The sequence below is a fragment of the Melospiza georgiana genome, chromosome 22 (assembly GCF_028018845.1).
Source record: "Melospiza georgiana isolate bMelGeo1 chromosome 22, bMelGeo1.pri, whole genome shotgun sequence".
In the NCBI taxonomy this organism is placed as follows: Eukaryota; Metazoa; Chordata; class Aves; order Passeriformes; family Passerellidae; genus Melospiza; species Melospiza georgiana.
The window spans coordinates 4,986,407-5,012,023 of NC_080451.1; the positions used below are offsets into that span (position 1 = coordinate 4,986,407).

At 48.3% G+C, this 25,617-nt stretch overlaps 3 protein-coding genes across 4 annotated transcripts in view; 2 read left to right on the forward strand and 1 right to left on the reverse strand.

Moving 5' to 3' along the window:
* Nucleotides 1-2,411: 2,411 nt before the first annotated feature.
* On the reverse strand, nucleotides 2,412-13,968 carry OTUD3 (OTU deubiquitinase 3). Its single transcript, XM_058039539.1, has 8 exons — nucleotides 13,793-13,968; nucleotides 12,153-12,301; nucleotides 11,064-11,176; nucleotides 7,212-7,334; nucleotides 4,863-4,988; nucleotides 4,208-4,304; nucleotides 3,786-3,967; nucleotides 2,412-3,061 (listed from the first exon to the last, which is right to left on the reverse strand). The coding sequence occupies exons 1-8, from the start codon at nucleotides 13,966-13,968 to the stop codon at nucleotides 2,888-2,890; spliced, it is 1,140 nt and encodes a 379-aa protein (XP_057895522.1). The 3' UTR covers nucleotides 2,412-2,887.
* Nucleotides 13,969-18,341: 4,373 nt separating this feature from the next.
* On the forward strand, nucleotides 18,342-19,579 carry RNF186 (ring finger protein 186). Its single transcript, XM_058039544.1, has one exon. It carries the CDS (start codon nucleotides 18,578-18,580, stop codon nucleotides 19,499-19,501), a length of 924 nt encoding a protein of 307 aa, XP_057895527.1. The 5' UTR covers nucleotides 18,342-18,577; the 3' UTR covers nucleotides 19,502-19,579.
* Nucleotides 19,580-22,039: 2,460 nt separating this feature from the next.
* Nucleotides 22,040-25,617, forward strand: part of TMCO4 (transmembrane and coiled-coil domains 4) — a 39,523-nt gene continuing 35,945 nt past the window's right edge. Inside the window, exons 1-3 of one of the 2 annotated variants that reach the window (XM_058039542.1) lie at nucleotides 22,040-22,100; nucleotides 24,838-25,001; nucleotides 25,357-25,531. In XM_058039542.1, coding sequence (XP_057895525.1) covers nucleotides 24,838-25,001; nucleotides 25,357-25,531 — 339 coding nt within the window. In that variant the 5' untranslated portion in view covers nucleotides 22,040-22,100. Of the gene's footprint in view, nucleotides 22,101-24,255; nucleotides 25,002-25,356; nucleotides 25,532-25,617 lie in introns of those variants that run through there. The other variant, XM_058039540.1, reaches the window with a different exon arrangement.

The window sequence follows — 25,617 nt, forward strand, 5'->3', positions numbered from 1 at the left end:
TGTTCTTTTACCCCACACTGGATTGTGGATCATTCTTCATCCCCAATTTCTCTCCCTTTCCTGTTCTTTTATCCCACACTGGATTGTGGATCATTCTTCATGCCTAATTTCTCTCCCTTTCTGCAGCTCCCAAAGCTCTGCAGGCATGGAGGCCATGGGTGATGGGGCAGAGCTGTGAGATAAACCACAAGGCAGCTCCTAAGCAGGAACAAGGGAAAGGAGACACGGAGCAGCACAGGCAGAAACCCTTCCCATCCACAGCCATGCTTGTGGAGCTCAGCCAGAACCTGCTTAAAACTTTCAGGTCAACTGAATTCCTGACCTGCAGGGGCAGGATTTGGGAAAATAACTCCAGGGAAGATGATGGAGGGAGACAGGAGGCAGGGACAGTGGTTTTCTACATCTTCCTGCTGTGTATTTGCCCTTGAGAGGCTCACAGTGACCCTGCTGCAGCAACAGCCAGAACACCCTGCTATGTGTCAGCCAGCTGCTAAGAACAAACAGTCATGCTCCTCAGAGCCCAGGGGAACATCCAGGGCTCATTGTCCACCCCTGGCCCGTGGATTACGGAGCACTCAGCTCCACCAAGGAGTAAACACACACCATGCATGAATCACAGTGTTGTCCTGCTCTGCTCTCTTGCCTCCCTTCCTCCTCCCAGGAAAACCCACCATCAGTTTGCAGAGCAAATTCACTGCATAAACTGGGTTTTGTGAAGAATGTTGCACAAAGATTCCCTAGGGAAAAAAACATACATTGGGAAGGTGGAGATTTCAACAGGAAAAATGTGAAAGAGACAAAATCAGCTTTAACATCTTTGGATATGGAATGGGTGTGCAGGCACAAAGCTACCCTGGCAAGATAAAGGGAATTTGACTGGTTTGTCAAGATTTGTGAGCCCAGCACATTAAGAGTTTATTTTAATCACGTTACACTTGGAAATGAAAGCATTTTCAGCCCCAGATTTTGTTCATGTATCCGAGGCCATGAGCTGTGGGGCACTCTCTCCCTCTGCTGGTGGTGCTGCTGTTGCAGACCCTCCTTTCCTCCTGCACACCATGGGGTGAGGTTTGGGTTCCCTCCTCACCCTCCACACCAACTCCCTTCACAGCTCTCAGGCTCCAGGCAACAACGAATGCCTTGTCAGCTCTGGCTCCACAGGACAAAACCCAAACCACTGAGATCAAACCTCTTACTCACAGTGCACAACTGCAATTTCTTATCTCTTCAAACCTCAGAACACACCTGCCTTTCAGACCAAAACACAGGACAGGGCAGGACACGGGTGACACAGTCACCTGCACTGCCTTGCCAAACCTGCTGTCACAATTTATCACCCCCTGAAAGAATTTGCACTTTCTCCCCACTAAGCTGTGACTCACCTCCCTTCCCACTACTGTAAAAATTACTGTCTTGGAGAAAAAGGAATTCCTACACCACCAGTTCTTACAGGAGAGTCCTTCCTTCTTATTCTTCAAGTACCAGCCCAGTTCTTGGCAGTTCAGTAAAAAACCCATTAATATTTCCATGCTGATTTATAAACTTTTAAGCACAGACAAGTGTTTCAAATGCAACACTCCCTACTTTAAAAAAATCCCTCTCACCTCTGCCCTGGCTGATGAGGTGTCTCAGTGTGTAAGAGCACATGTGCTTTCCTCAAGCTTAGTGCTTGTTACAAGCCCAAAACCCAAAAAGTGGAGCTGAAACACTGGGAGCTATAAATCAAAGGCTGATCAATCCCACAGTCCTTTCACCTAAAATCCAAATTCTCAGTCCTGCAGTGGAAAACATCACAGGAGTCAAGCTGTGCAATCCTATTTGGTGACCTCACTAAAATGGAATTTAGGAAGGAAAAAAAAACCTACCCTGGAAAAAAAGCTTGATCTATGAAGTGAAATAGGCAGGTTTTCCTGGGATCAATGCTGCTTGGGAGCTTCTTCCCAGGACTCTTGGTTGTTTGGCTATACTAATTTCATTTGGAGACTGACACCTCCTGACTTGGACTAAAGCCCTGGAGTAGCCCAAAAGCTCTGGCACAGGGCAAAGGGGACAAGATTCCAGGTGTCCAAGTAACACCACTCATCAGAAACTTGAAGCCTGTTCCTGTCACATTTTACCAGATCAGAAGAATCAGCTCTGCATTCTCATGAGTCAACTGGGATTATTGTTTTGGGGGTTTTTTTTCCCTCCTACAGGTCTCATCATAAAGGAGCTGATCCCAAACCTCAGCAAGCATGGATGCAGCAATTCCCACCTCCCTCCATGTATTCATCACTTCTGAATCTGCTCAGTGCACTGCCAGCAGTTCCAGTGAGATTAAAACTTGTCACTGTGTTCCTGCATGGCAAACAAAACAGGAATGTCATGTTTGAGACAGCAGTGCTGGCTGACACACTTTGCTTTGGAAAGGATTCTGGGACTCTGTTTTCTTACTTTATTTGAATTTAAATAGAAAAAGATCCACTAGAGATATTCCTGAGTTGAGATTTGTTAAGAGATTGTCTGACACCCTGACAGTGAGGTAAAATAAAGCTCCTCCAGGCATAACCAAATAAAAGAAAAAAACCAAAACAAAATCAGGCACATCAAGAGATGTCAAAATAAATCTGACACCGTTGTGTGAAGAAAAGGTCCTGACCTTCATGTAACTCCAAGATTACAGACCCAAGTCTCTACTTCCTGTTAAGTTTAAACAGCTCTTCTGACCACAGGTTGATGCAGAATCAATGGGCATTTGTCCTCCCCACAAGCAAAGGAAGAGGAAGCTCTCTTGTGTTTGGAAATCCCAGCAGAGATGGATTTCAAGATAAACACGGGTGCCTGGAAATTCTCCTGGGGGAATTTTGTCTTCATCAGTTTTATTTGCTTTTCTCATCAGAGCACTGAGTCATATGTTCAGGGCAGCCATGGCCTTGACCAGGGTGACATGGCTGGCTGGCTCTGTCTCTGTGCTGGTGTCTGCACTGTCCCCCTTGGTGGCCAGGACCTTCTGCCTGTGCCTCTCCTCCTGCCGCTTCTTCTTCTCCAGCCGCTGCTGCTCCTTCCTTTGCCTCTTGGCCCCCTGCAGGGGAAGGACGAAAACACAAAGTTCAAACCACACGTGCTCTGCTCAGCCAGGGAAAAGTAATAAAGGAGACAAGCAGATAGCAAGGCAGCTGCCAGAGGACATTCCTGACTATTTATCAGGACTTTATTCCGAGCTGCATGTCACCAGGAAATGTTTGTGGCAGAGCACCCACAGCTGCAGTGTCGCAGACATTTCTCCACAGAAATCCTTTCTTTTGGATTTCTGCATCTTCTGGAGGCCAGAGGCCTCAGAAGACAAGGTAAACAATTATTATCAGCTGCTGGGGAATGCAACAGGGGCACCTATTTTGATTGGTGATTGGTTCATGTTCCCATGTTTATAATTAAGGGCCAATCACAAAGTGTAAGCCAGGGACTCAGTCCTTGGGCACAACTTTGTTGTAGATTCTTTCTATCTGTTCTTAGCTGGCCTAGCCTAGCTGCTCTGCAAAACCTCTCTTTATTCCTATTAGTATAGTTATAATGTATTATATATAATATCTTAATAAATCAAGCCTTCTGATTCAAGAAACAAGATTCACCGTCCCTCTCTCACCAGCCAGCGCCCACTCAGGCGCGGTAATACTGCAGCAGTGACAAACTGCAGCAAGCAGGAGCTCTTTTAAACTGAAAGGAGAAGAGAGCTGCTGGGTAAGCAGTGCTAAGGCATCCCCCAATCATTGAGGGGTGCCCACATTGCTGCCAAACCCCTCACACACCTTTGGGTTCCTGCTGGCTCGGGTCTCTTCCCTGGATCCACCTTGTCCCTTGTTGTTCTCTGCTTCACCTTGATGCAAGCTCTGATTTCCAAAGACTCTTGAACCAGTTCCATTCTCTTCCCACAGTGTGCTGCTGCAGGGTTTCTGCTCCCTGCCTGGGGGCTCCTGCTGCTCCTCAGCACCTGCCAACAGCAGAGGTTTCCTCAGACATGCTCTACCCAGGAGCTGTTGCACTGTCAGCCAATTCTTTTCCCCAGAAATCCTGGGGCTTTTTGGAAGCTGGATCAAAGCTTCCCTCACTAACAACCTTCCTGAGCACAGGAGGCTGAAATGGCAGCACACAAACCCCACCTCTCCTGCTCCTGTCCCCAACACCAACATCATGGTCACCCAAAGCCCCAGGGGACAAACTGTGCACTCACCTATTCCTTCCATTTCCTTCATCTGCAAGATGACAAATATTGCAGACTCCACGTTGTAGTCCTCCACCTCAAGAATGTGGCTCACTAAATCCATGTCCTGTCCACAAGAGGGGAAGGAGAACACTGAAGAAGTTCAAATCTGTGACCCACATACACTTAACAACACCTGCACCATTGAGAGGGGGCTGCTGCTTTTATGATCATTCAGTTGGTCTGTGCTTCATTTCTGAAAGGGTGAGGGGGAAAACCTTAAATTCCTGAAGCTATCAGGAAAGAGGAATATGCTGTTTTCAGTGTAAGCTTCCCTCTTGGCCCTTTCTGTTCTGTGCATCTGCACAGTGCCAACAGCCAAAAGTCACAGATTATCCAATTATCTGGAATCTTCAATACCCCCAAAGGATTTCAGAACTTACAGGATTTGTTTCCAAGTGGATTTTTAGGAGAGCCTCAAAACAAACTTTCTAAAATTATCAGGCATCCACAAAAAAGCTGGCATTTCACCTGCATTAAAGGGCTGACTCTAGGATGAGATGCACCCTGACTGATGGCCATGGTACTCAAGTTTGTACAAGATGAGAGTTTAGAACTTTTCCCAGGACTACTTCCATGTATCAAGGTTTGAACATTAAGCCCAGAAAGGCTCCTTGATACTTACTGAACACCCAGTTGCACTGCACACTTTTTGTACAGCATCTTCTATCTCCACCTCAGTCTCATCTTCAGAGTTGCCCTTCTGTGGCTTCACTTCCTCTGCCTTATTGGAATCGTCCTTGCAAAGCATCTGAAGAAGAGCAAAGCCCAGCAGATCACACACCCAGCAGATCACACAAGCATGCAATCCAACAAAGTCTGACATCCTAACAGCAGTAATTATCAAGGCACACTTTTCTTGGGAACATCCGTGTCAAACCCTCTTGGAAACTGTAACTTCCACCATGGCTGAGAGCTTCCCACATCTCCTGCACTGCTGAACAAACTCCAGTGCACTACAACATGAATCACAATAAATGAGCTTTTAAATTGAGTATTTTTAATACAATACTGAGACATACACTTTAAAGAATTTAGGGATTTTAGAGGAGCTGAGGTTTAAGTTAGAGATAAGCTTTATTGGAGTTAATTAAAATAAATGGGTAGGCCTTGACGAAGTTAAGAGTTAGTAGTTAACTAAGAATTGATTGCTTGTCAGCACAATGTTTGGTTAGCTGGGTTTATAATGAAGAATATAGAAACTGATAAATAGCTTTTAGGAACAAAGACAATTGTGGCCTCCTCTGTTCTGAAAGCAACTGAAGACAGGGAGCAGTTCTACCAAGGGCTCATTTGTCATATTTGCATTGAAAAGGCAGAAAGGTCAGAACGAGGAAGACTTCACTTACTTCCTCATTTTGGGACCCCTCCCCATGAAAGGGACCACCGACTCATTTTGAGGAACAAACTATGAATGCTTAATAGCTTTGGAACTAATTACCATGAGAAGTGGGGAATGGGATGTACCAAAGTTATGAATATGCATTTGTATTTTGGGTATTCAATATTTGTATAGATAAAAGGACTCTGTAATCACCTGTAAGTCACAGGGTGTATTTGGGAGCTATCCCACAATAAACACACACTTCCTAACTTTAAACTGTTAGAGAGTCTTTGTCCATCACAGCTGGATATCAGTACTAGATCAATATCCATATTTTTAATAAATCAATACCACACCTCAGCTGTGTGCAGAGAAACTCAAGCACAGCACAATTACTCCTCAGCATCAAAAAAGGAGGAAGACAACTACATCCAGCTGTTGCATTTCCAGCTCTTTCCTCCCTCCCCTCTGTTTTTCCATTTGAGGTGCATGATTACACCATTTAGATGAGGCTGCTTCCAGACAGCCCACATCAGAGCATCAGCTTTGAATTCATTTCCAGCCCAGAGGCTGAATCCTTCACAGCCCCTCCGAGAGAGCCAGCAGCATGAGCTACACCCTCAGGGCTTTGCTCTCCCAGCATAACACAACCCAGCTCCTCCCTCCCTCCCAAATGTGAGATGCAAAGTTGTGTTTTGTGTCAGGTACAAACAGGCGACGTGTGTACTTGCGAATGTGAAATGTGTGGACACTGACAATGGGATAGTTGCAAATTCTAATAATAACTGAAGATAATAAAGCATAGAAAAAGGCCTTTGAACCTATCTTTTGTTTGCAATTAACCCTGGTTGGTTTAGGAGCATTGGAATTAAGGTGTTAAAGATGCTGCTTTTTGCTTGCATTTAATCCATAAAGAGCAGTGGAATTAAGGTGTTAAAGATGCTGTTTTTTGCTTGCATTTAATCCATAAAGAGCTCTGCAATAATAACCTTTTGAAGTATAATTTTAGAATATTACTTGTATCCTTGAAACTATAGCTTTGGAATATATATAAAGGAAATATGCTTATCTCACGCCTTATTGAAGCAGAGAAAAACAGCTTGAGAAAGGAAGGTGAACATCACCTCAAGGGTTTATGGTTTCGACCAAAGGGAAGCTGGACATCACTGTTATGAGATTTAGAGTCTCTGCAATTAAAAGGTGGACCCACATCAGGGGAGCTGGACCCCACCAGATGGGATTGGTCTTCCTTCTTTCCAAAACTGGACCATCACCATCTGGGGATATTCCTTTGAGATACATCCTGAGAAATTAAAATCACAATAGTGTATAGAATTGTGATGTAAAAATTTGGAATAAAAATTGCTGATGAGTAAAAGATTGGAAATAGAAACTGCTGAAAAAAGCTGATGAGTACCTCTATAAATACCTGTAACCATCAATTACTGGTGTGCAGCTGGAGGGAAAAACTTCCCCCACTGTACCCAGCGCTGTATTGCTCATACTTTACCACATTAAACAATAAATTGCTTGCTGCTTGAATATTGGCCGAGTCAAGCTTCTTATTCATAACACAAAGGATGGAAACGAAGAGGCAGCACTGCCCAGCGCTGTGTGCCACCCCAGCTGGCCCATGCCACCAGAACCCACCTCCATCCGAAGGTGTGCAGGCGCCTCCGAGTCGTCGCTGAGCCTGCGGACGCTGTCGTAGTGCTCGCCGTGCCTGTAGGCGATGTGCAGCTCCCTGGCGCCGCCCCTGTCCGTGCCCCGGATCTCAACAAAAGAAACAAACCGCAAATGAGCATCTGCAATCGGCTCCAGCACCTGATTTCTCAGGGTATTCGTTTTTTTGCAGCGATGGGAAGAAGGTAAGTATGTGGCTGCTGAGCATTTGAAAGAGGAAGAGAAGAAGTATGAAAGCCAGATGTAAAACATTGGGCAGTTACATCAGAACAAACAAAATGTGGAATGAAAATATTTTTGTGGAAAGCTCAGAACTATTTCCTGAACTTTCCACTGGAGCTATCTGTTATCTGATCATCTTCCCAGAACCAGCTCCAGCAAGAGGTCCCAAGGAATGTACCAAGTCATTTTACTCTCAAACACGAATGGACCATGTTATTTTACTCTCAAACACGAATGGACCATGTCATTTTACCCTCAAACACGAATGGACCATGTCATTTTACTCTCAAACACGAATAGACCATGTCATTTTACCCTCAAACACGAATGGACCATGTCATTTTGCTCTCAAACACGAATGGACCATGTCATTTTACCCTCAAACACGAATGGACCATGTCATTTTGCTCTCAAACATGAATGGACCATGTCATTTTACTCTCAAACACAAACGGACCATGTCATTTTACTCTCAAACACGAGGGAAGAGAGGCCATGGCCATTCAAGTGACAGCAACAGTGGAAACAGAGTAAATTTTGATTTGCAGCTGGGACAAGATGCTGTTTGAACAGCATTCCAAGCAGCTGTGTATTGTTTTTAAAAGAAAGCAAACCCATGAAAATGTATTAACTCCATTCAGGAGCACTGTTAACAACCAAATGTTGCTTTGCTTCGTCAGCACCAAGTTACAGCAATTTCCACAGAAAATTCTTGCTCTGAGTATTATCTGTACTGATGTGAGAATAGTTCCTACCCTGATTATCAGTGTCTTGAACTATTAGATAAGAGCTACACAGCATTCCAGCTCCTGCCAGGAATGCAGAAAGTCCCACTGCACTTGCAGACCAGCTTGGCCTGACCTGCCAGCCCAAGTTCACCCAAAGCTCTCCAGACGTCAGCAAGCAAAGGACCAGAACTCCTTGCTTAGTGCTCCAGAGTTTCCCAACCCTTTTACGTCTGTGAACTGCCTTATCTCAGCTCCCAGACCACACACCAAGGCACCTTTCAGCCCTGCCTGCAGTCTGTGCTGCACTAATGACATCAGGTTTTCCAACAAGTAATTCCCCATTCATCTATTTTATATTTTACACTTGCTCACCTTCAGGTTCCAACTCAACAACTGGTTACACTTAACTCCTGCTTTCTATTCTATGAAATTATTGCACTGTAGAAACTTGGTAAGATTTATTTTAAACATTTCTCCTCTGCCAGAGCTTGAATAGGTATCTAACAAATCCCAAAGCTCTTGAAAGATCTGAAAATGAGCCAATTTAGCTCTCATTAGGGAAGCCTCTTTCCACTCTGGAGTGGGCCCAGAGGAGGTCACCATATTGATTTAGAGGGATGGAGCAGCTCTCCTGTGAGGAAAGGCTGGGAGAATTGGGATTGTTCAGTATGGAGAAGGCTCCAGGGTGACCTAAGTGTGACCTTCCAGTGTCTGAAGGAGCTGACAAGAAAGATGGAGAGAGACTATGGGCAAGGGCCTGGAGTGCCAGGACAAGGGGGAATGGCTCCCACTGCCAGAGGGCAGGGCTGGATGGGGTATTGGGCAGGAATTCCTGGCTGTGAGGCTGGGCAGGCCCTGGCACAGGGTGCCCAGAGCAGCTGTGGCTGCCCCTGGATCCCTGGCAGTGCCCAAGGCCAGGCTGGATGGGCATTGGAGCAACCTGGGACAGTGGGAGGTGTCCCTGCCATGGCAAGGGTGGCACTGAATGAGCTTTAAGGTCCCTCCCAACCCAAACCAACCCAGGATTCTCTCATTCTATGAATACACTGAAACTGGTAAGTAAATTAGAGCTGCTGATTAAAAAATGAGAGAAAAAAAAAAGCCAGCCTGCTATCCAAAAAGCCAACAAATAACCTACAAATCTCAGTTAACTTGAGTACACAGTTGGACTCCATGATTTAAAAGGTCTTTTCCAACTTTAACAATTCTATAATTTACAGTCACTATAAAAAAGGGGTGTTCAAAGACCAAAAAATTCCATGCAGAGATGTCCACCTGCAAAGAGCTTTTCATGATGGTACAACTACTCACAGTTCTCCTAACCCACACCATTCCCAAGGGCCTGAGACAACCCTTCACTAACAGCACTGCTCAGGCAGGACAGAACCTCATCACAAACTCTGTACTGACACCCTGACATGGTCACTGAGAGGAGATAAAAGAATCCAGGACATCAAAATTGCACTGAGGAACAACACATGAAAAGCACCCCTGTGACCTCCCCTGCAGGTACTTCACCCACCTGTGCCTCTGCCCATGGCTGCCCATAAATGAGAGTTTAAACTTGCTTGATTTCAGGAATCCACGTGAGGCTGTTTTAAATGCAGTTAAGAAGTCACTGACAGCTTTCATCTGGTTTTTTATCTTTATTGCCCTGTTTAATCTATACACTTCATTGGTTCTGTCAGTAAATAGAGGCCAGGAACAATCCTGGCTTGAATACAGGTTCTCACGTGCTCAACGAGCAGGGTGACTGAGCATGGACCTGTTCCATCTGCCATGGAAAACAACAACAAAGAGAAAACCAGGGACCTGATGGATTACTTGTTTCAGTGTCCCTGTCAGAGGAAACCACACCACACAGTTCTTTTCATGAGCTGACTAAACAACACTTTAAGGTTTTAAAAATTATTTTAAAGTCTTGTTTCTCTATCTGTCACAAACCTTGGCATTCCACATCCCACACAGAATTGATGGAGCTTCACTCCAACACAGTGAGTGAACACAACACCCTGCTATACCTTCATTTCCACCTTCCTGAGTCTTATTGCACAGGATTCCTTAAGCCTAGCTGAAACTCCAGGGGCTGTGCTGCCCTTCAGAAGGACTCACCAGGTTGGAGATGGGCAGGGAAGAACCACCTGAAGTTCAACAAGGGCAATGCAGGTCCTGCCCCTGGGGAGGAACAGCCCCAAGCACCAGCACAGGCAGGGGTGACCTGCTGGAGCATCTCTGCAAGGAGGACCTGGGGGTCCCACGGTCACTGAGCTGTCCTGGAGCCAGCAGAGTGTCCTGGGGGCCCTGGGGTGCACTGGGAGGAGCACTGGCAGCAGGTCAGGGAGTGACCCTGCCCCTGTGTCCCTCTGCCCAGCCCTGGGGGGCACAGCTGAGTGCTGTGTCCAGGCCTGGGCTCCTGGGGCAGGGCCAGGGGAGGCTGCAGAGATGAGGAAGGGCCTGGAGCATCTCTCTGCCCAGGAGAGGCTGAGGAAGCTGGGCCTGGGAGACAGGACAAGATGATCCAGTGTGGTCCCCTCCAACCTGACCCATTCTGGGATTCCTGGCAGAAAACTCAGCTCAAATGCACTCTGAGCTTCAGGAGACAGAGCATGGCACTGAAGGTCACAGCTTAAAACCCAACACATTGCTCTGCCCCCACATACCCATCTCTCATGCACTCACTGTTTTCTTTCTTTCCCTCTCCCCCTAACCAAAATCTCAAGTGTTCCCCCTCTTCAAAGACCAAGCATAGCTCTGCACCATGCCCAGATCATTGCAGCTAATGCTCTTTTTTAATAAATCAGGAATTTTCCACAGTATTTATAGCCCTCAGGTAAAAATTAGGCAAAAATGTAGAAGCTTTGTGTCTCACCTGCCACAGTGGAGTGTCGAGCTGATGAATAACCACATTCATTTGATTGTTCCTTGCAAAGGCCACAATAGCATCATTGCCAGCAAAAGTACCAGGCTTGGCCAAATTGGCAACTAAAGGAAAAAACATTCACAAGAGTTGGAACCTGATTTCTGATACTTCCAAAAGCAGTGGAGGGATAAAAAGGGGTGAGATTTGAACATGAGCCCAAGAAATTCTGGAAGGGAAATCCCACTTGTGAAACAAGAACTTGGCTGCAACATGAGGGGATGCATTTAGAGGACCACAGAAATCTCTAAAAAAGGCACTCCACCCTTAGACAAAGTAAGGCCTCAGAAGGAGGAGTGCCATGTACTGCATGACCAAACTACCTTTGTGCATCACCTCCATGGTTCCTGATACATCAAAAGCTGTATTTGTCTCTGGTTTGGATCCTCCCCTCGCTTCCCAGGAGGAAATACTGAGTGCCAAGGAGAAAGAAACCCAAAGAAATCAGCCACTCACCAAAACAGCCAAATACCCATCAATATTCAAGGAAAACTAGACAATTTTTCTTAAGTTCCTTTTGCAAACACCTAATTTTTACTCCTTGCCTTTTTGGTCTCTCTTTCCTTCTCCAAGTTTCTCCTAAATTTAAATCATGTCCAGGACAAATTCAATGAGGATTAACACAATTTTTACTCCTCGCCTTTTCAGTCTCTCCTTCCTCCTCCAAGTTTCTCCTAAATTTAAATAATGTCCAGGACAAATTCAATGGGGATTAACACAATTTTTACTCCTCGCCTTTTTAGTCTCTCCTTCCTCCTCCAAGTTTCTCCTAAATTTAAATAATGTCCAGGACAAATTCAATGGGGATTAACACAATTTTTACTCCTCGCCTTTTTAGTCTCTCCTTCCTCCTCCAACTTCCTCCTAAATTTAAATAATGTCCAGGACAAATTCAATGAGGATTCCCACAGCACCACAACACCCCTAAACATAAAGCCCCTGTTTCTAAAAACTAGAGAGGAGCCCTAAGGTAGTTCTGGGAGGGGGAACAGCTTAGTAAGGAGCTGCAGGACACAAGGATGCCTCCCAGGGAGCCCATACCGTGCTTGTCAAAGGGCACATCATCCTCCACGAAGGGCTCGAAGTCGGCGCGCTGCCGCACCATGAACTGCACGGTCTCCTGGCGGTGGCGCAGGTGGTTGCGGGAGTGCCCCTCCAGCTGATCCCCCAGCGCCCGGAACAAGCAGTTCCTGCAGGGAGGGAATGAGGGGAGGGAGTGCCGGGGGCAGCAGAAGGAATGCAGGGCACAGGGAAAGGGGCTGTGCTCATTCTGCCCCGTTTAGTGAGGCTGTGAATGCAGAGGAGCGCTCGCTCCCCCTGTGCTTTGAATTTCCTGCTCATTCCCTGTGCCCTGAATGATCGTGTCATGGTAAAACTGCTGGGCCCAACTGTCCCACACTGACACTACACAAGGGACATAAAGCACCAAAGGACAAACAAATGCCCCACTGAGCAACTACTCAGCAGGAACGTTTGCTACCTTTTCACCTTCTAGAAAAGAAGGGGGTGAAAGTATTCTATAAGAGCATTTATGGCCTGTGACCGCGTTCACAGGGGTCTGAGGATGAGGGAAGAGATGAGGATCTGACTCCATTTTTCAGAAGGCTTGATTTATTATTTTATGATATATATTATATTAAAACTATACTAAAAGAATAGAAGAAAGGATTTCATCAGAAGGCTAGCTAAAAATAGAAAAACAAGGAATGATAACAGAGAGTCCAAGCCAGCTGACTGTGATTGGCCATTAATTAGAAACAACTACATGAGACCAATCCCAGATGCACCTGTTGCATTCCACAGCAGCAGATAACCATTGTTTACATTTTGTCCCTGAGGCCTCTCAGCTTCTCAGGAGGAAAAATCCTAAGGAAAGGCTTTTTCATAAAAGATGTCTGTGACAATGGCCCTTCTTAGGGCCATTGTTGGAACTGACCCGGGGGCTCAGTTCCGCTGGACACTGGTCCCTGGGCACCAAGGCTGGCACTGGCCGAGCCGTCGTGCCCTGCAGAACCGCAGAGAACAGCAGAGATCCCTGAGGGGCACAGCGGGGAAATCCCCACCCCTGTGGAGCGCAGGGCCCACTTCAACCGGAAGGGGAAAATCCTCGGCCCCGGGGACACGGGCTCCCACCCCGGGATCCATGAAAGCCCTCGGCCCCGGGGACACGGGCTCCCACCCCGGGATCCATGAAAGCCCTCGGCCCCGGGGACACGGGCTCCCACCCCGGGATCCATGAAAGCCCTCGGCCCCCGGGACACGGGCTCCCACCCCGGGATCCATGAAAGCCCTCGGCCCCGGGGACACGGGCTCCCACCCCGGGATCCATGAAAGCCCTCGGCCCCGGGGACAAGGGCTCCCACCCCGGTAGCAATGAAAGCCCTCGGCCCCGGGGACACGGGCTCCCACCCCGGGATCCATGAAAGCCCTCGGCCCCGGGGACACGGGCTCCCACCCCGGTAGCAATGAAAGCCCTCGGCCCCGGGGACACGGGTTCCCACCCCGGTAGCAATGAAAGCCCTCGGCCCCGGGGACACGGGCTCCCACCCCGGGATCCATGAAAGCCCTCGGCCCCGGGGACACGGGCTCACATCGCCCTGGGAGGAGGAAGCCCTCAGCCTTCAGGGCTGGATGTCGGGAGAGTCCCCGGGGTGGCGGGGGACACCCGTCGCGGCGCTCACCCATCTCCCGGCACCTCCCGCAGCTTGAGGCCGAGGGCCCGGAGCTGCCTGGCGAGGCCGCCGCCGCCGCCCGCAGCAGGGCCCGGGGCCGCTCCGGCGGGGGCCTGCCGGGGCCGGCGGCCCTTCTTGTTGGCGGGAACGGCGGGCCTGGCCTTGCCCGCCTGCTTGCGGGACATCCCCGCCGGGGCCGCCGCACCGGACACCGGCCGCGCCACGTGACCAAAACCGGGCGCGGCTCACGTGACCGCGGCGCCGGGACTCGGTCACGTGAGCGCCGGGGAGCCTCGGGGAGGAGGAGGAGGAGGATGGGGAGGAAGGAGAGAGGGCACTGAGAGGTCCCGGGGGGAAATTGAGGCTGCGGATGGAAAAGCAGGAGCGGCGAAGGGAAGGATGGCGCAGCCAAGCGCCGGGAGCGGCGTGTGCGTGGGGAAGGGCTGGGGAGGCGCCACAGTCGCCGATGTTGTACCAAAAGCTGCCGGATTCCCCCTAATTGGCCTCTGCTGCTAATTGCACTGCCCCCGCCCGAAAGCATTTCCCTGCTGCCCAGCACAGCTCCCGGCCCTGACCTCACGGGTGGGCGCTCTGCACTGGACACGCCACCGCGTCTGCTCGGCCCCAGATCACCGTTCTTCAACCCCAGTCCCACTGCTCAGCCCCAAATCACCGCTGCTCACCCCAAATCACACCTGTTTAGCCCCAAATCACCACTGCTCACCCCAGATCACCGCTGCTCAGCCCCAAATCACCGCTGCTCAACCCCAAATCACCGCTGCTCAGCCCCAAATCACCGCTGCTCACCCCAAATCACCGCTGTTCAACCCCAATCACCGCTGTTCAACCCCAATCACCGCTGCTCACCCCAAATCACCGCTGCTCGGCTCTAATCCCGCTGCTCAACCTCAAATCACCGCTGCTCAACCCCAAATCACCGCTGCTCAACCCCAAATCACCGCTGTTCAGCCCCAAATCACCACTGCTCGGCTCTAATCCCACTGCTCAACCCCAAATCACCGCTGTTCAACCCCAATCACCGCTGCTCACCCCAAATCACCGCTGCTGGGCTCTAATCCCGCTGCTCAACCTCAAATCACCGCTGTTCAACCCCAATCACCGCTGCTCAGCCCCAATCACCGCTGCTCACCCCAAATCACCGCTGCTCAACCCCAATCACCGCTGCTCACCCCAAATCACCCCTGCTTAGCCCCAAATCACACCTGCTTAGCCCCAAATCACCGCTGCTCAGCCCCAAATCACCGCTGCTCAACCCCAATCCCGCTGTTCAACCCCAATCCCGCTGCTCAGCCCCAAATCACCCCTGCTCAGCCCCAAATCACCACTGCTCAGTCCCAGATCACCCCTGCCCAGCCCCAAATCACCACTGCTCAGCCCAGATCACCGCTGCTCAACCCCAATCCCGCTGCTCAGCCCCAAATCACCACTGCTCAACCCCAATCCCACTGCTCAACCCCAATCCCGCTGCTCAGCCCCAAATCACTGCTGCTCAACCCCAATCCCGCTGCTCAGCCCCAAATCACTGCTGCTCAACCCCAATCCCGCTGCTCAGCCCCAATCCCGCTGTTCAATCCCAGATCACCTCTGCTCAGCCCCAGTCCCGCTGTTGAATCCCAAATCATTGCTGCTCAGCCCCAGAAATGCACCCCCAGCAAACGGGGAGCTGAGCAGAAGGAGTACCCGCGAGGTGGCACCAGGAGAGCAGGGCTGACAGCAGCGGCAGGGCAGGAGCCGAGACAGCGATGATGAATTAAATGTGATAAGTGTAATAAAACTGAGGCTCCGCGCCTTGCTTCCTCTAGCACTGAGGCAGACGCCTCACAGGATGCTGGAAATGGGTGATTTATCTGGAGCAGGGCTCTTGGGGAGGATTCCCTGCCAGCCTCCTGCTCTTTGGCTTTCCCACGTGTCCCACAGGACCCGGTTAAAGGAATCACCCAGCAGCAGCAGCAGCCACCAGGGCATCGCTGTGCCCGTGACTCTGGTTTATCTGCTGGCATCGTGACAGAAACTGCCTGGTTCTGTCAGAGCTGCTGCACGTGGAGTCCGCAAGAGGCCCAGATGAGCAGAGGGATGGAGAACCTCTCCCATGAGGGAAGGCTGGGAGAATTGGGATTGTTCAGTTTGGAGAAAAGAAGGCTCCAGGGTGACCTAATTGCAGCTTTTCAGTACATTTCTCGTCAGGGAGCTGACAAGAAAGATGGAGAGAGACTGTGGAAAAAAAGCCTGGAGTGTCAGGACAAGGGGGAATGGCTTCCACTGCCAGAGAGCAGAGATGGACGGGATATTAGGAAGGAATCCTTCCCTGTGAGGGTGGGCAGGCCCTGGCACAGGGTGCCCAGAGCAGCTGGGGCTGCCCCTGGATCCCTGGCAGTGCCCAAGGCCAGGCTGGACAGGGCTGGGAGCACCCTGGGACAGTGGAAGGTGTCCCTGCTCATCCCACTGGATGAGTTTTAAGGTCCCTTCCAGCCCAAACCAATCTGGGATTCGATGAATCTCCAATTCCCAGCTCAGAGGGCACATCCCAACAGCTTTGTGAGGAACGCTAACAGAACAGTCCCAGGAATGCAAGAAGAGGCTTCACATCACAGCGATTTCTAAGCTGGATGTCATTTTTCTGTTCCTCTTGTCCACCTGAAGCACAGCTCAGCACAGGGTGAAGCTCACGGGAGTATCCCCAGGATCTTCTGGGATGTTTGGCTTGTGGCACGTGAGGATTTTACTGGCAATGACACAACTGCTCTTTTATATCTATTTCCTGCTATAAACAATTCCATATAAAGCATTTCATAGAAACACATTTTGTTATGCAAACACACTAAAAGAGGGGAAAACAATGTGAGTACATAAACTGACTGCAAATGATTAATGAGACAGTAATTAGCCAGAGGAGCATTAATGGGCTGTGAGCAATTCAGATAAGCACAAGGCACATGCCAGCCAGGGAGCATCACTCGTGACACCAGAGACAAAGCGGAGCCAGAATCAGGGCTTGGCTGAAAACTTGGTCAGTGGAGGACAACAAAAAACTGTTTTTCCAGCACAAAAGACAGCCAAGTCACCCTCACCCACTGGTAGAACACAGAGCAGATAGACATGGAGCATAGATTCATCCCAACCAGTTCTAAACTTTTTATATTGGGAGTGTATTTGTCCCTCTTGGTGTCTGTTCCAACTTCCAACATCTGCAAGGTGTTTTTATAATTTTCTAGCAATTACAAATCAGGAGATTTTAAGACATTTCCATTTTTGGCATGGGAAAATCTGAAGTTTCTAAACTATTGTAATAATGGTAAGTCTGTTTTCTGCTTTCCCAGATCTTTTTAACACCATGAACTTGCTGACAAAGAGTTATTTGAAATGCAAAAGAAAATTTTCTTTTTAAAGATAAGTGAGTCTTGCAGTTCACCAGCCTACTTCCAGACATTCCTGCACTTTGATACCAGCTTCTGCAACTGAGAGATACTCAGGCTCCTAAAATTTGGGGCAATCCAAAAGTCCATCAAGCACCACCATATGCCACATCAGCAGAAACACAGAAGGGCTCAGGCACTTTGACGAAGTTTGCTTACGACAAACCTTCTATTTCTCAGCAAATAAGAACAAGTTCTTCTCACCTCATCCCCCTCCAGCGAGTTCATGAGATTAGAGCCTTCCTGAACTCCTTGCCCTCCTCATCTGTAGTGTTTCATTTCTTTCTGCTGCTCCTCTCTGGGAGGGAGGGGCTGGGACTTGGGGGCACGGGCAGTGTGAGCATTCAGGTGCACTTGAGGCTGCCAGTGTGGTACTGTGTGTCTTCTGCTGCTAACACTGACCTCATCTGGCTTTTTGGGATTAGGGATCCTTCCCTTCCTTCTTTCATTCCTTCCATGAGATTCTTGCCGAGAAACCATCTGTATTTTACTGCTCAAATTAAAAGGCAGAAAGAAATTAGAGACTGAGGGATTTTGTTCAGGCTTTTTTTTTCAGATGAGATGAATATCCACAAAATCACTCAAGAAGGGCATTCCCAAGTGCACGAGGTTGTTTGGTGAACACCACAGGAAAGAAGATGGTCCCACCCTCTAGGACACTGCTCTTGCTTTTAGTTTTCTGATCTCTTTCATGGACTCTGAGAGATCCTTGTGGACCTCAGTCATGCTTCAGTTTGTACTGGAAACCTTCTGATTACTAAAACAAACAGGACAAACGAGTTATCCTAGGCTGAAAAAAGAGATACCCTAGGATAAAAGAGCTAATAACAATTGGACATTCAACAGTCAATTTAGTCATTTCAATCTCATTCTTCACTTGGTGCTTTCAGGTAGTGTTTTTAAACCAAGAGCAAACTTCCTACCCAGAGAGCCCAAAGCTGTTGATACATATGCTTTAATCAAAGCACTGCATTCAGCACACCAATGTCAGAAACAGGTAATTCCCCCAGGCCTGTCACTGTTTGGAGAACAATGAAATTGCTTTCATCTAAGAGAGTTCTAATTTAATAATCATGGTCGTGTCTGGTTGTCAGAGTGGTCTGCTAATGCCATGGAGTCTGCTTCCGGACAGGAATTGCCCACTGATATTATCAGTCATTGTAAACTGTCTTGGCTGGGAAGTCAATCATTAACTCTGCTCCCCATGTCATAAAAACATCATATTGTAAGAGCATGACTGGCTTAAGGCTCACACTAATCAATCAGGCATACAGCAGGAATACAGCAACACATAAAAGGAGCCAGAGACTCGGGAAATCCTTCAGCTAAGGGGAGACAAGCTGCACCAAGGTTTATCTCCATGGAGAAATCCACTGACAAGCCAAACAAGGAAAACAGATTGTCAGCTCCTGGAGCACTGCAGGCTGAGGCAGACCGTCCAGCGCCCGTGGCAGGAGGTGCTGCAGAAATGAGCAGAGCAGGATCCGTAACACAAAACTCAAAACATGAAAAGAGAGTGGGATTCACTGAAGAGTGTACTGAAGAAATGGAGAGACCTTCAGGAACAGAGAGAGACAGTCCTGCTGCCTTTAAAGCAGCAGGTTTGGAACAAGACTCTCCAAACTCACGGCCGCTTGCTGTGCTAACGGACACAAACTCTCCTGAAATGAGCACGTTGGACCTGAACCTGCGGTGCTCGGACACAGCCACCCCAGACATGGACTGCATGATCTGCTTCAACAAGTACAGCATCTACAGAGTCCCAAAGCTCCTGGACTGCCAGCACAACTTCTGCGCCGTCTGCCTCAAGCTGATCCTCAGGAAAGAGGGGAGCGCCTGGACAATCACCTGCCCTCTCTGCAGAAAAGCCACCTGCGTGTCAGGAGGGCTCATCCGCACGCTCCGGAACAAAGAAGACATCCTGGAGCGCTTGGAGAGCCTGGACTCAAACCCTGAGGTGTACATCTGTGCCGTGGGGCTGGATGGCAACAACAGCTGGACTCAGAGCAGCCAGGACGTGTTGAACGCAGAGGAAAGCAGCCCAGCACACAGCAGCCTGGCTGTGCAGAGACTCCTGCTGCTCCTGCTGCTCGGGGTGATCCTCGCCCTGCTCATCCTCCCCTTCATGTACTCGGGGAGGGTGAAGTGGGTAATTTGTCTCCTGCTTGCTTTGGGCTTGCTCATGTCTATGGTGCTTTGCTGCACTCCTAAATTCCACTGCAGGTGCAGGAAGGACTCCCCTGCCTCCTGTGACAAGGAGATCCACATTGTTACTGTGGCCTGAGACAATTAACCTGCCTGTCCCACAGATCAGGGACTGGGCCAGGGTGCACGCTGGGCACACCAGGGAGGTTTGGACCTAAAAACAATCTCTCAGAGAATAAATTCAACAGTTGGCTGAGCTGGCTCAATGCCAGTGCACACTGTTGTTAAATCTCATTACTGCAAACAAAATGAACTATTTATATGTTGATATTTATATTTTCACACTTTTTTTTTTTTTTTTTTGTAATTGTGTTGGTTTGCTTTTGCTATTTTGTTCATGTCTGTGTCCCCTCCTGATCAGCCCTGCAGGATGTTATCTGGGACACCTGGGAGGCGATGTCCTGCAAAACCCTGGGGTTGCTGCTCCCACTCTGAAAACAAGGACACCTTTCTTTGGGACAGAGTGGGAAATAAGGCTGCTAAATCAGGGAGTGGGTGTTTGGAAAAGAGTTTTTTCAACCCAGATTATCACCTCAGTCCCTGGCAGGGATGGGGAAAGGGGATGTCATTTGATGTCATTTGAAGTTACATACAAAATTGGAGAGGAAGAGGCAAAATCAACACTCCTGATCTTGGTTTGTGGCTTGCAAAGGGCAAGGCTCAAAAACCTCATGACCCTCCAAATTCCCCACATTATTTAGCACTGAAATAGTTCCTCTCACCTGAATTCCTTTATCTGGCAACCTGCAGGACCTCTCTTCTTTCCCCCTTTACATTGCCCTTGAAGATGCTCACAGAGGTAAACAGAAATCCCGTGACTGCTGCGCCACACCATGTGTGATATTTTTAAATGGAATGTCTCCATTAAATTTAAATAATATGAATTGCTCATTGACTTCTTGGTTTCAATTCCTCATTGACTATGTCAAAACAATTCCTAGTTTCCTTATTGACAGTATTAGAGAGTCTGCAGAGCTGAGCTGGTGAGTAAAGCAAAGCAGTAAAGTGTTGGAGTGTTCCTTCATTTAAAAAATACTTAGTTGCTAAGAAAATACCCTGAAACCCAACTAAAATTAAACTGAGGGAAAAAATAGATTTCTCTAGTTAAACTGCATGTTTAAGAGTGTTAAGGATCTCAGGAGACCTTGGATCAGGTAAATATTTGTGTTTGATAAGAATGGAAACTGATGTCCTGCAGTTGCTCAGTATATAAATACACAGAGTGTCTCACAGCAGATAAAACAGATTAGACTAAGAGGGTAGGAGCTCTTGTGCAGCTAAAGTCTTGGAAAACACAGCTTTGTTTTCTGCCAGGAACAGGAGCCTTCAGGGGATACAAATCCTTAGGATTTTCTCATCTCTTTGGACAGCAACAAGCTTACTGCAGAATATATATGACATTTGCTAATAACCAACCAGAAAAAAAGCAGGTAGTTTTAAACCCAAATACTGTATTATTCCAAATATAAAGACTGGATCGGATATTTAGCTGCACTGAAAATAATTTTAGAAACCCTGGGCAAGTCTTAAAGCTCACAGAGAATATTCTTGTCGAGTTCCTTTCACCAACACCAGTGGGTGACTGGTACTGTAAGGGTCTGTAACAAATTGATTTATATTGGCCTGAACAGATCAGCCACAAGGGATCCTGCAAGCCCATGTATGTTTTCAGCACATGGGTGTGAAGAAATGAAAACAGAATGAACATGCCCAGTGAAATCTCTTTATTATTCTTCACCCTGCACTTCCAAAAGAATTGTTTTATTACACTACTTTCTACAGAGCCAAAAAAAAAAGGTCAACAGGAAAGGGCAGCATGCAGAAATGTGACTTCCAGGATGAGACTGGCCCTCTGAAGGAATCCTTATGGATCCACAGAGTTCTAGTGCAGCACCTTCCAAGTTTTCCTTCAGCAGTTCCACTGAAATGTTTTTCAGCCTGAGAGCCATTAACACCAGGTGATTCAGAGTTCACCCGTGCTGGTGGCAGTCATGAGGCTCTGGAACCTGCTATCTTTTGAACACATTCCCATCGGACAAGATAATTAGGCTCAATAACCATGCAAGACTCTGAGCGGCAATTACATTTATAGAGAAAAGGCTAATGGGAATATGATCCTATTCCAAAATGTAAAGGATTTGCCTGCACTCAAGTTTAATTCATGCTGGTCATTTTGTTAAGAAAATTTCAGCTCTGAAGTCCCATGCCCTGCTTACCTTACCCAGCTAGCTCCTGATTTCGGACAGTGACTGGGTAATACAGTGTGCCCTGACAGAGAGGGAATTATAAAGATAAATGGGGCTGGGCAGCATCACCTTATCCCTCGCCATGCCCTCAGGCGATCCTGGGATCAGCTCGCTTGGTTGGAGCATGGTACTGACAACACCGAGATAGTGGGTTTGATCCCTTCTGTGGCCCATTCACTTCAGGAGTTGGGCTTCACTGCGGGTCCCTTCCAGTTCAGAATATTCCCCGATCCCTTCAGTGCCCTCCATGCCCTCAGCCCGGCGCAGCTCCCGCCCTCCCCAGGCCGATGGCGCAGCGCCGGCGGCCATGCCGGGCCGGGCCGGGCCGGGCCGGGCAGGAAGGGGCGGGCGCTGGCGGCGGTAGTCGGTGCTCGGTTCCCGGTTCGCGGTGCTCGGTTCCCGGTTCGCGGTGCTTGGCCGGGCCGGCGGCAGGTCGGGACCGGGCAGGTGGGAGAGGGGCTGTGCGGGGGCAGCGGCGCGGGTTGAGGTGCGAGCGGGCGGGACCGTTCCCTCAGGCCGCTCCCTTGCTGTGGCTGCTGCTTCCCTCCCCTCAGCGTAGCCTGAAGCGCCGCTTTCCGTAAATAAGTGGAGCCGCAGAGACTTCAGACGTGAAGGACTTGTGGTAAATGTGAGCACAGGCATGGCTGTGGCGGTGTCCGCCCTCACAGCTTCCCCAGCTGAGGTGCTGCCTTCTCGCTTCTCAATGTGCTGTTCCCTCTCCGCAGCTTTGCTCACTTCACTGTGAGGACATCGCTTCTCAGCGGCTGCTGTGCCAGCCTTAGGATTAACTGAATTAAACACGCTCACTTTTCCAACTACTTAAGCTTTGGGCTTCTCCATGTCCCTGTCCCCTCGGGCTCTGATCCTGTGGCCCATCCATAACGCATTCATGTGTTCTTGCATTGAGACAGAACTGAATTAACGGCATTCCGTGTTTATACCTCGTATCTACAGATTGAAAGCAGAGGCTGTGGTGCTCCCAGCACCTCTGGAGCCGTGTGCAGGTCACCAAAAAATCTCATTTGGCCAAATGTTTCCACAGTCACAGCGTTGTGTGTGATGTGTAACCACAGCTGGGCTGTGCTGTCCCCACTGTGTCTTACACAGAACTCTTTGGCCAGCCCCGTCTGAATAATTACCTACAACCGCTCCTCTGGAGTTAATGAGATGCCTCATTAACTTTGGGAGGTTGTGGAGATGATGGCTTGGTTGCCTTTGTCACAGTTTAGTACAAACACGATGCCAGCCTGTCTCTATTTCCTCTTTCAGCTGCAGGGAACACGTGTATCGTAAAGCTTTAGATCTCCAAAGGAATTCTCTTTCAGCTTTCCAAACAGGATTGTGTTATTTGCTGTATAAAATACACAATTTCTCAAGAAAACAAAGGGCTTTGTTTGAAAAATGAGAGCTGAAAGTGATAGAAAATTCTCTTTCAAGTGACAGATTATGGCAATGCTGTTGATTGCTGAACAACATTGTTTGAGGCAGAAATCAGAATTCCAGTGCCATGAGACTTAAAAACTTTTGGAATAAATAACTTTTGGAATATGTTTCTAACTCTCAATTCCCTCATCTTGGATTTGTGGCAAAACTTCTTGGCCCAAGTTTTCTTTAGTAAATCACACACTGCCCTTTTTTTTATGTTGTATGTCTGAAAATCCCAAGGCCATTTTTTCCTACCTGTTTATAAGGAAAAAGATACCTGTGTAGAGGGAAGTACATTGATCAGAACAACTTCAGAGCAAAGCCTTCCAGAAACTTTCTCTGGGTATTTTAGCTACTCAGCACTCTGAATTATTTGTTGCATGCCAGGAGCCACTGTGGTGTTGCTCCATTATTGCTCCATATTTGATGTTATTAGGAAATTAGGTTAAACAGTTGTACTGCTCACAGATCTTTTTTAGCTGCTTCACTTTTCGAGCCCAAGTTAAGAGATCAATAAATCTGTCAGGGAAGGGGGTTTTATTTTCAGTGCTGTCTCCTATAATGTGACCAGAGGTGAGCACACATGACAAATAATTGTAAAATTATTGAAACTTTAGTGTTAGATTATTCCTGGGAAAATTGGTCTGGAAGTCTGGATGTTTAGGGTTTCTGAGTGTGAAGGCAGGACAGACACCTTTCCTAAAGGACCATGACAGATGGCAGGCAGATAATAAATTCTCTTTAAAAAGAGCAGCTCCTGTTGAAGTTTTTTTCTTTTAGGGCTCTAAAATGATCCATCGGCATCCCCTGGGAGTCACTTGTAGTGTCACGGGCTCCTAATTCCTATTTAGCCAGGGTCTGCAAGAAAGGAAACATTTTAATTTGAACTATAAAATGAAATGGGTGATTTGGGCCTCTTAGAAACTGATTGGATCTTAAGGTAATCAGTAGAAATTTCAGGTGATGGAAGTGAGCCCCGGACCAGGTTGTTACCCAGGTTGAATTTGAAATGAGCTAAGTGTTGTCACCTCTGTCTGAGGTCTCAGTTTGCTGCTGGCACCATCAGGGGAGCAGCTGGGAGCCCATCACTTGGAAGTGTGTGCACATCTACGGTCTCAAAAATAATCCCTTGGCCCAGCTTACAGTCCGTGTGGTGCAGGGATCTTATTTTTAGGGAAAGAGCAGTGGTAGGTTGTATAGAGGAGGAATATTACAAACAAAGCTCAGCAATGACTGTGGGACACATCCAAGTCCTTCTCAGAGGCTGCAGCTGGACTCAACTTTCCCAATGCTGTCAGCAAAACAAACAGGAGCAGGACTGAGGATGAGAAAAAGAAAATTATTTCCCAGGCAGCTGTACTGGTCCCTGCACCAGGGGCAGAACTTTTATTTTCATGTTATTTTTGCAGTAAGTGTGGGACTGGTAGGCCTGAATGGAGCCCAGTCCTTTTGCATCCCAAAGGGAACTTGTCCTTTTGCAGGCTGAGATATTTCTTGTCAGCTAATTTTGTGCAAAGTTTGAGAATTGATGAACAATTGGATGAATTGTTCATCTGTGTCCTGTTCCTGTGTCTTCTTTGGTCCCAGCAGTGTGTTGGGGACAACAGACAGGCTGGATCTGGTGTTCCAGCAGCAAGTGTGGCAGTGAAAACAACGGCAATTTGTCTGCTCACTTCCTGGTTTCTAACTGTTTGTTGTTGGTTTTTTTTCTGCTGCCTTTTCCTCCTTGACCTTGCCGGTGAAGATGGCTGCGGAGGAGAAGGGGAGGCGGCGGGAGGAGCCCGAGCCCGGCGGGCAGAGGGAGCCGGGCGCTGTCCTGGGCCGGGGGCTGCCCGAGGCCGGCAGGTTCGCGTACGCCGCCCTCTGCGGGATTTCCCTGGCCTGGCTGTTCCCTGAAAACGAGCAAAGGTACAGCTGGAGGCAGGCCTGGGCAGGCCAGGGGGAGTTTGGGTGGTGGCTCAGCCAGAGCTGGTGTCACACTCTGTGCGGGGAGTGGAAGAGCCTTTCTCTCTGGCACCTGTAAGGCTTTTACAGTTCAGCACAGAACAGATCTGTTAACACTGCAGACATCAAAGCATGTTCTGAAGCAAGGTCTAGTCCCACTCAGATTATTTCCTTGTTTATTTAGCCAGTTGGTTTAGCAGTTCACCTTCATCTGACTCCTGATGCTTTGATTTGACTGCTCAAAACTTCCAAAAATACCCAGTTGTAAAGCCTTGAAATACCCAATTGTGAAGCCTTAACTGCTTCTGTTGCCTTACAGCTCCTTCAGGACAGAATTCATCAAGGGATTTGTGAAGTGGCTGGACCTGCCTGATGCTGTCTTACCTGCCATGACAGCCTTTGCTGATGGCTTGGGAGGTGAGGGCACAGAAACTTTCACTGAAATTTTGCTGAAGGATCCCATCTTGAAAGAAAATCCACTTCTCATTACCCAGGTAAGTCCATGTGCTCCCCTCGCCCTTGTTTGCTTTGCAAAAGAGGTTTGTCATATCTGTCTGTTTGCAGCTGAAGATGTTTATGC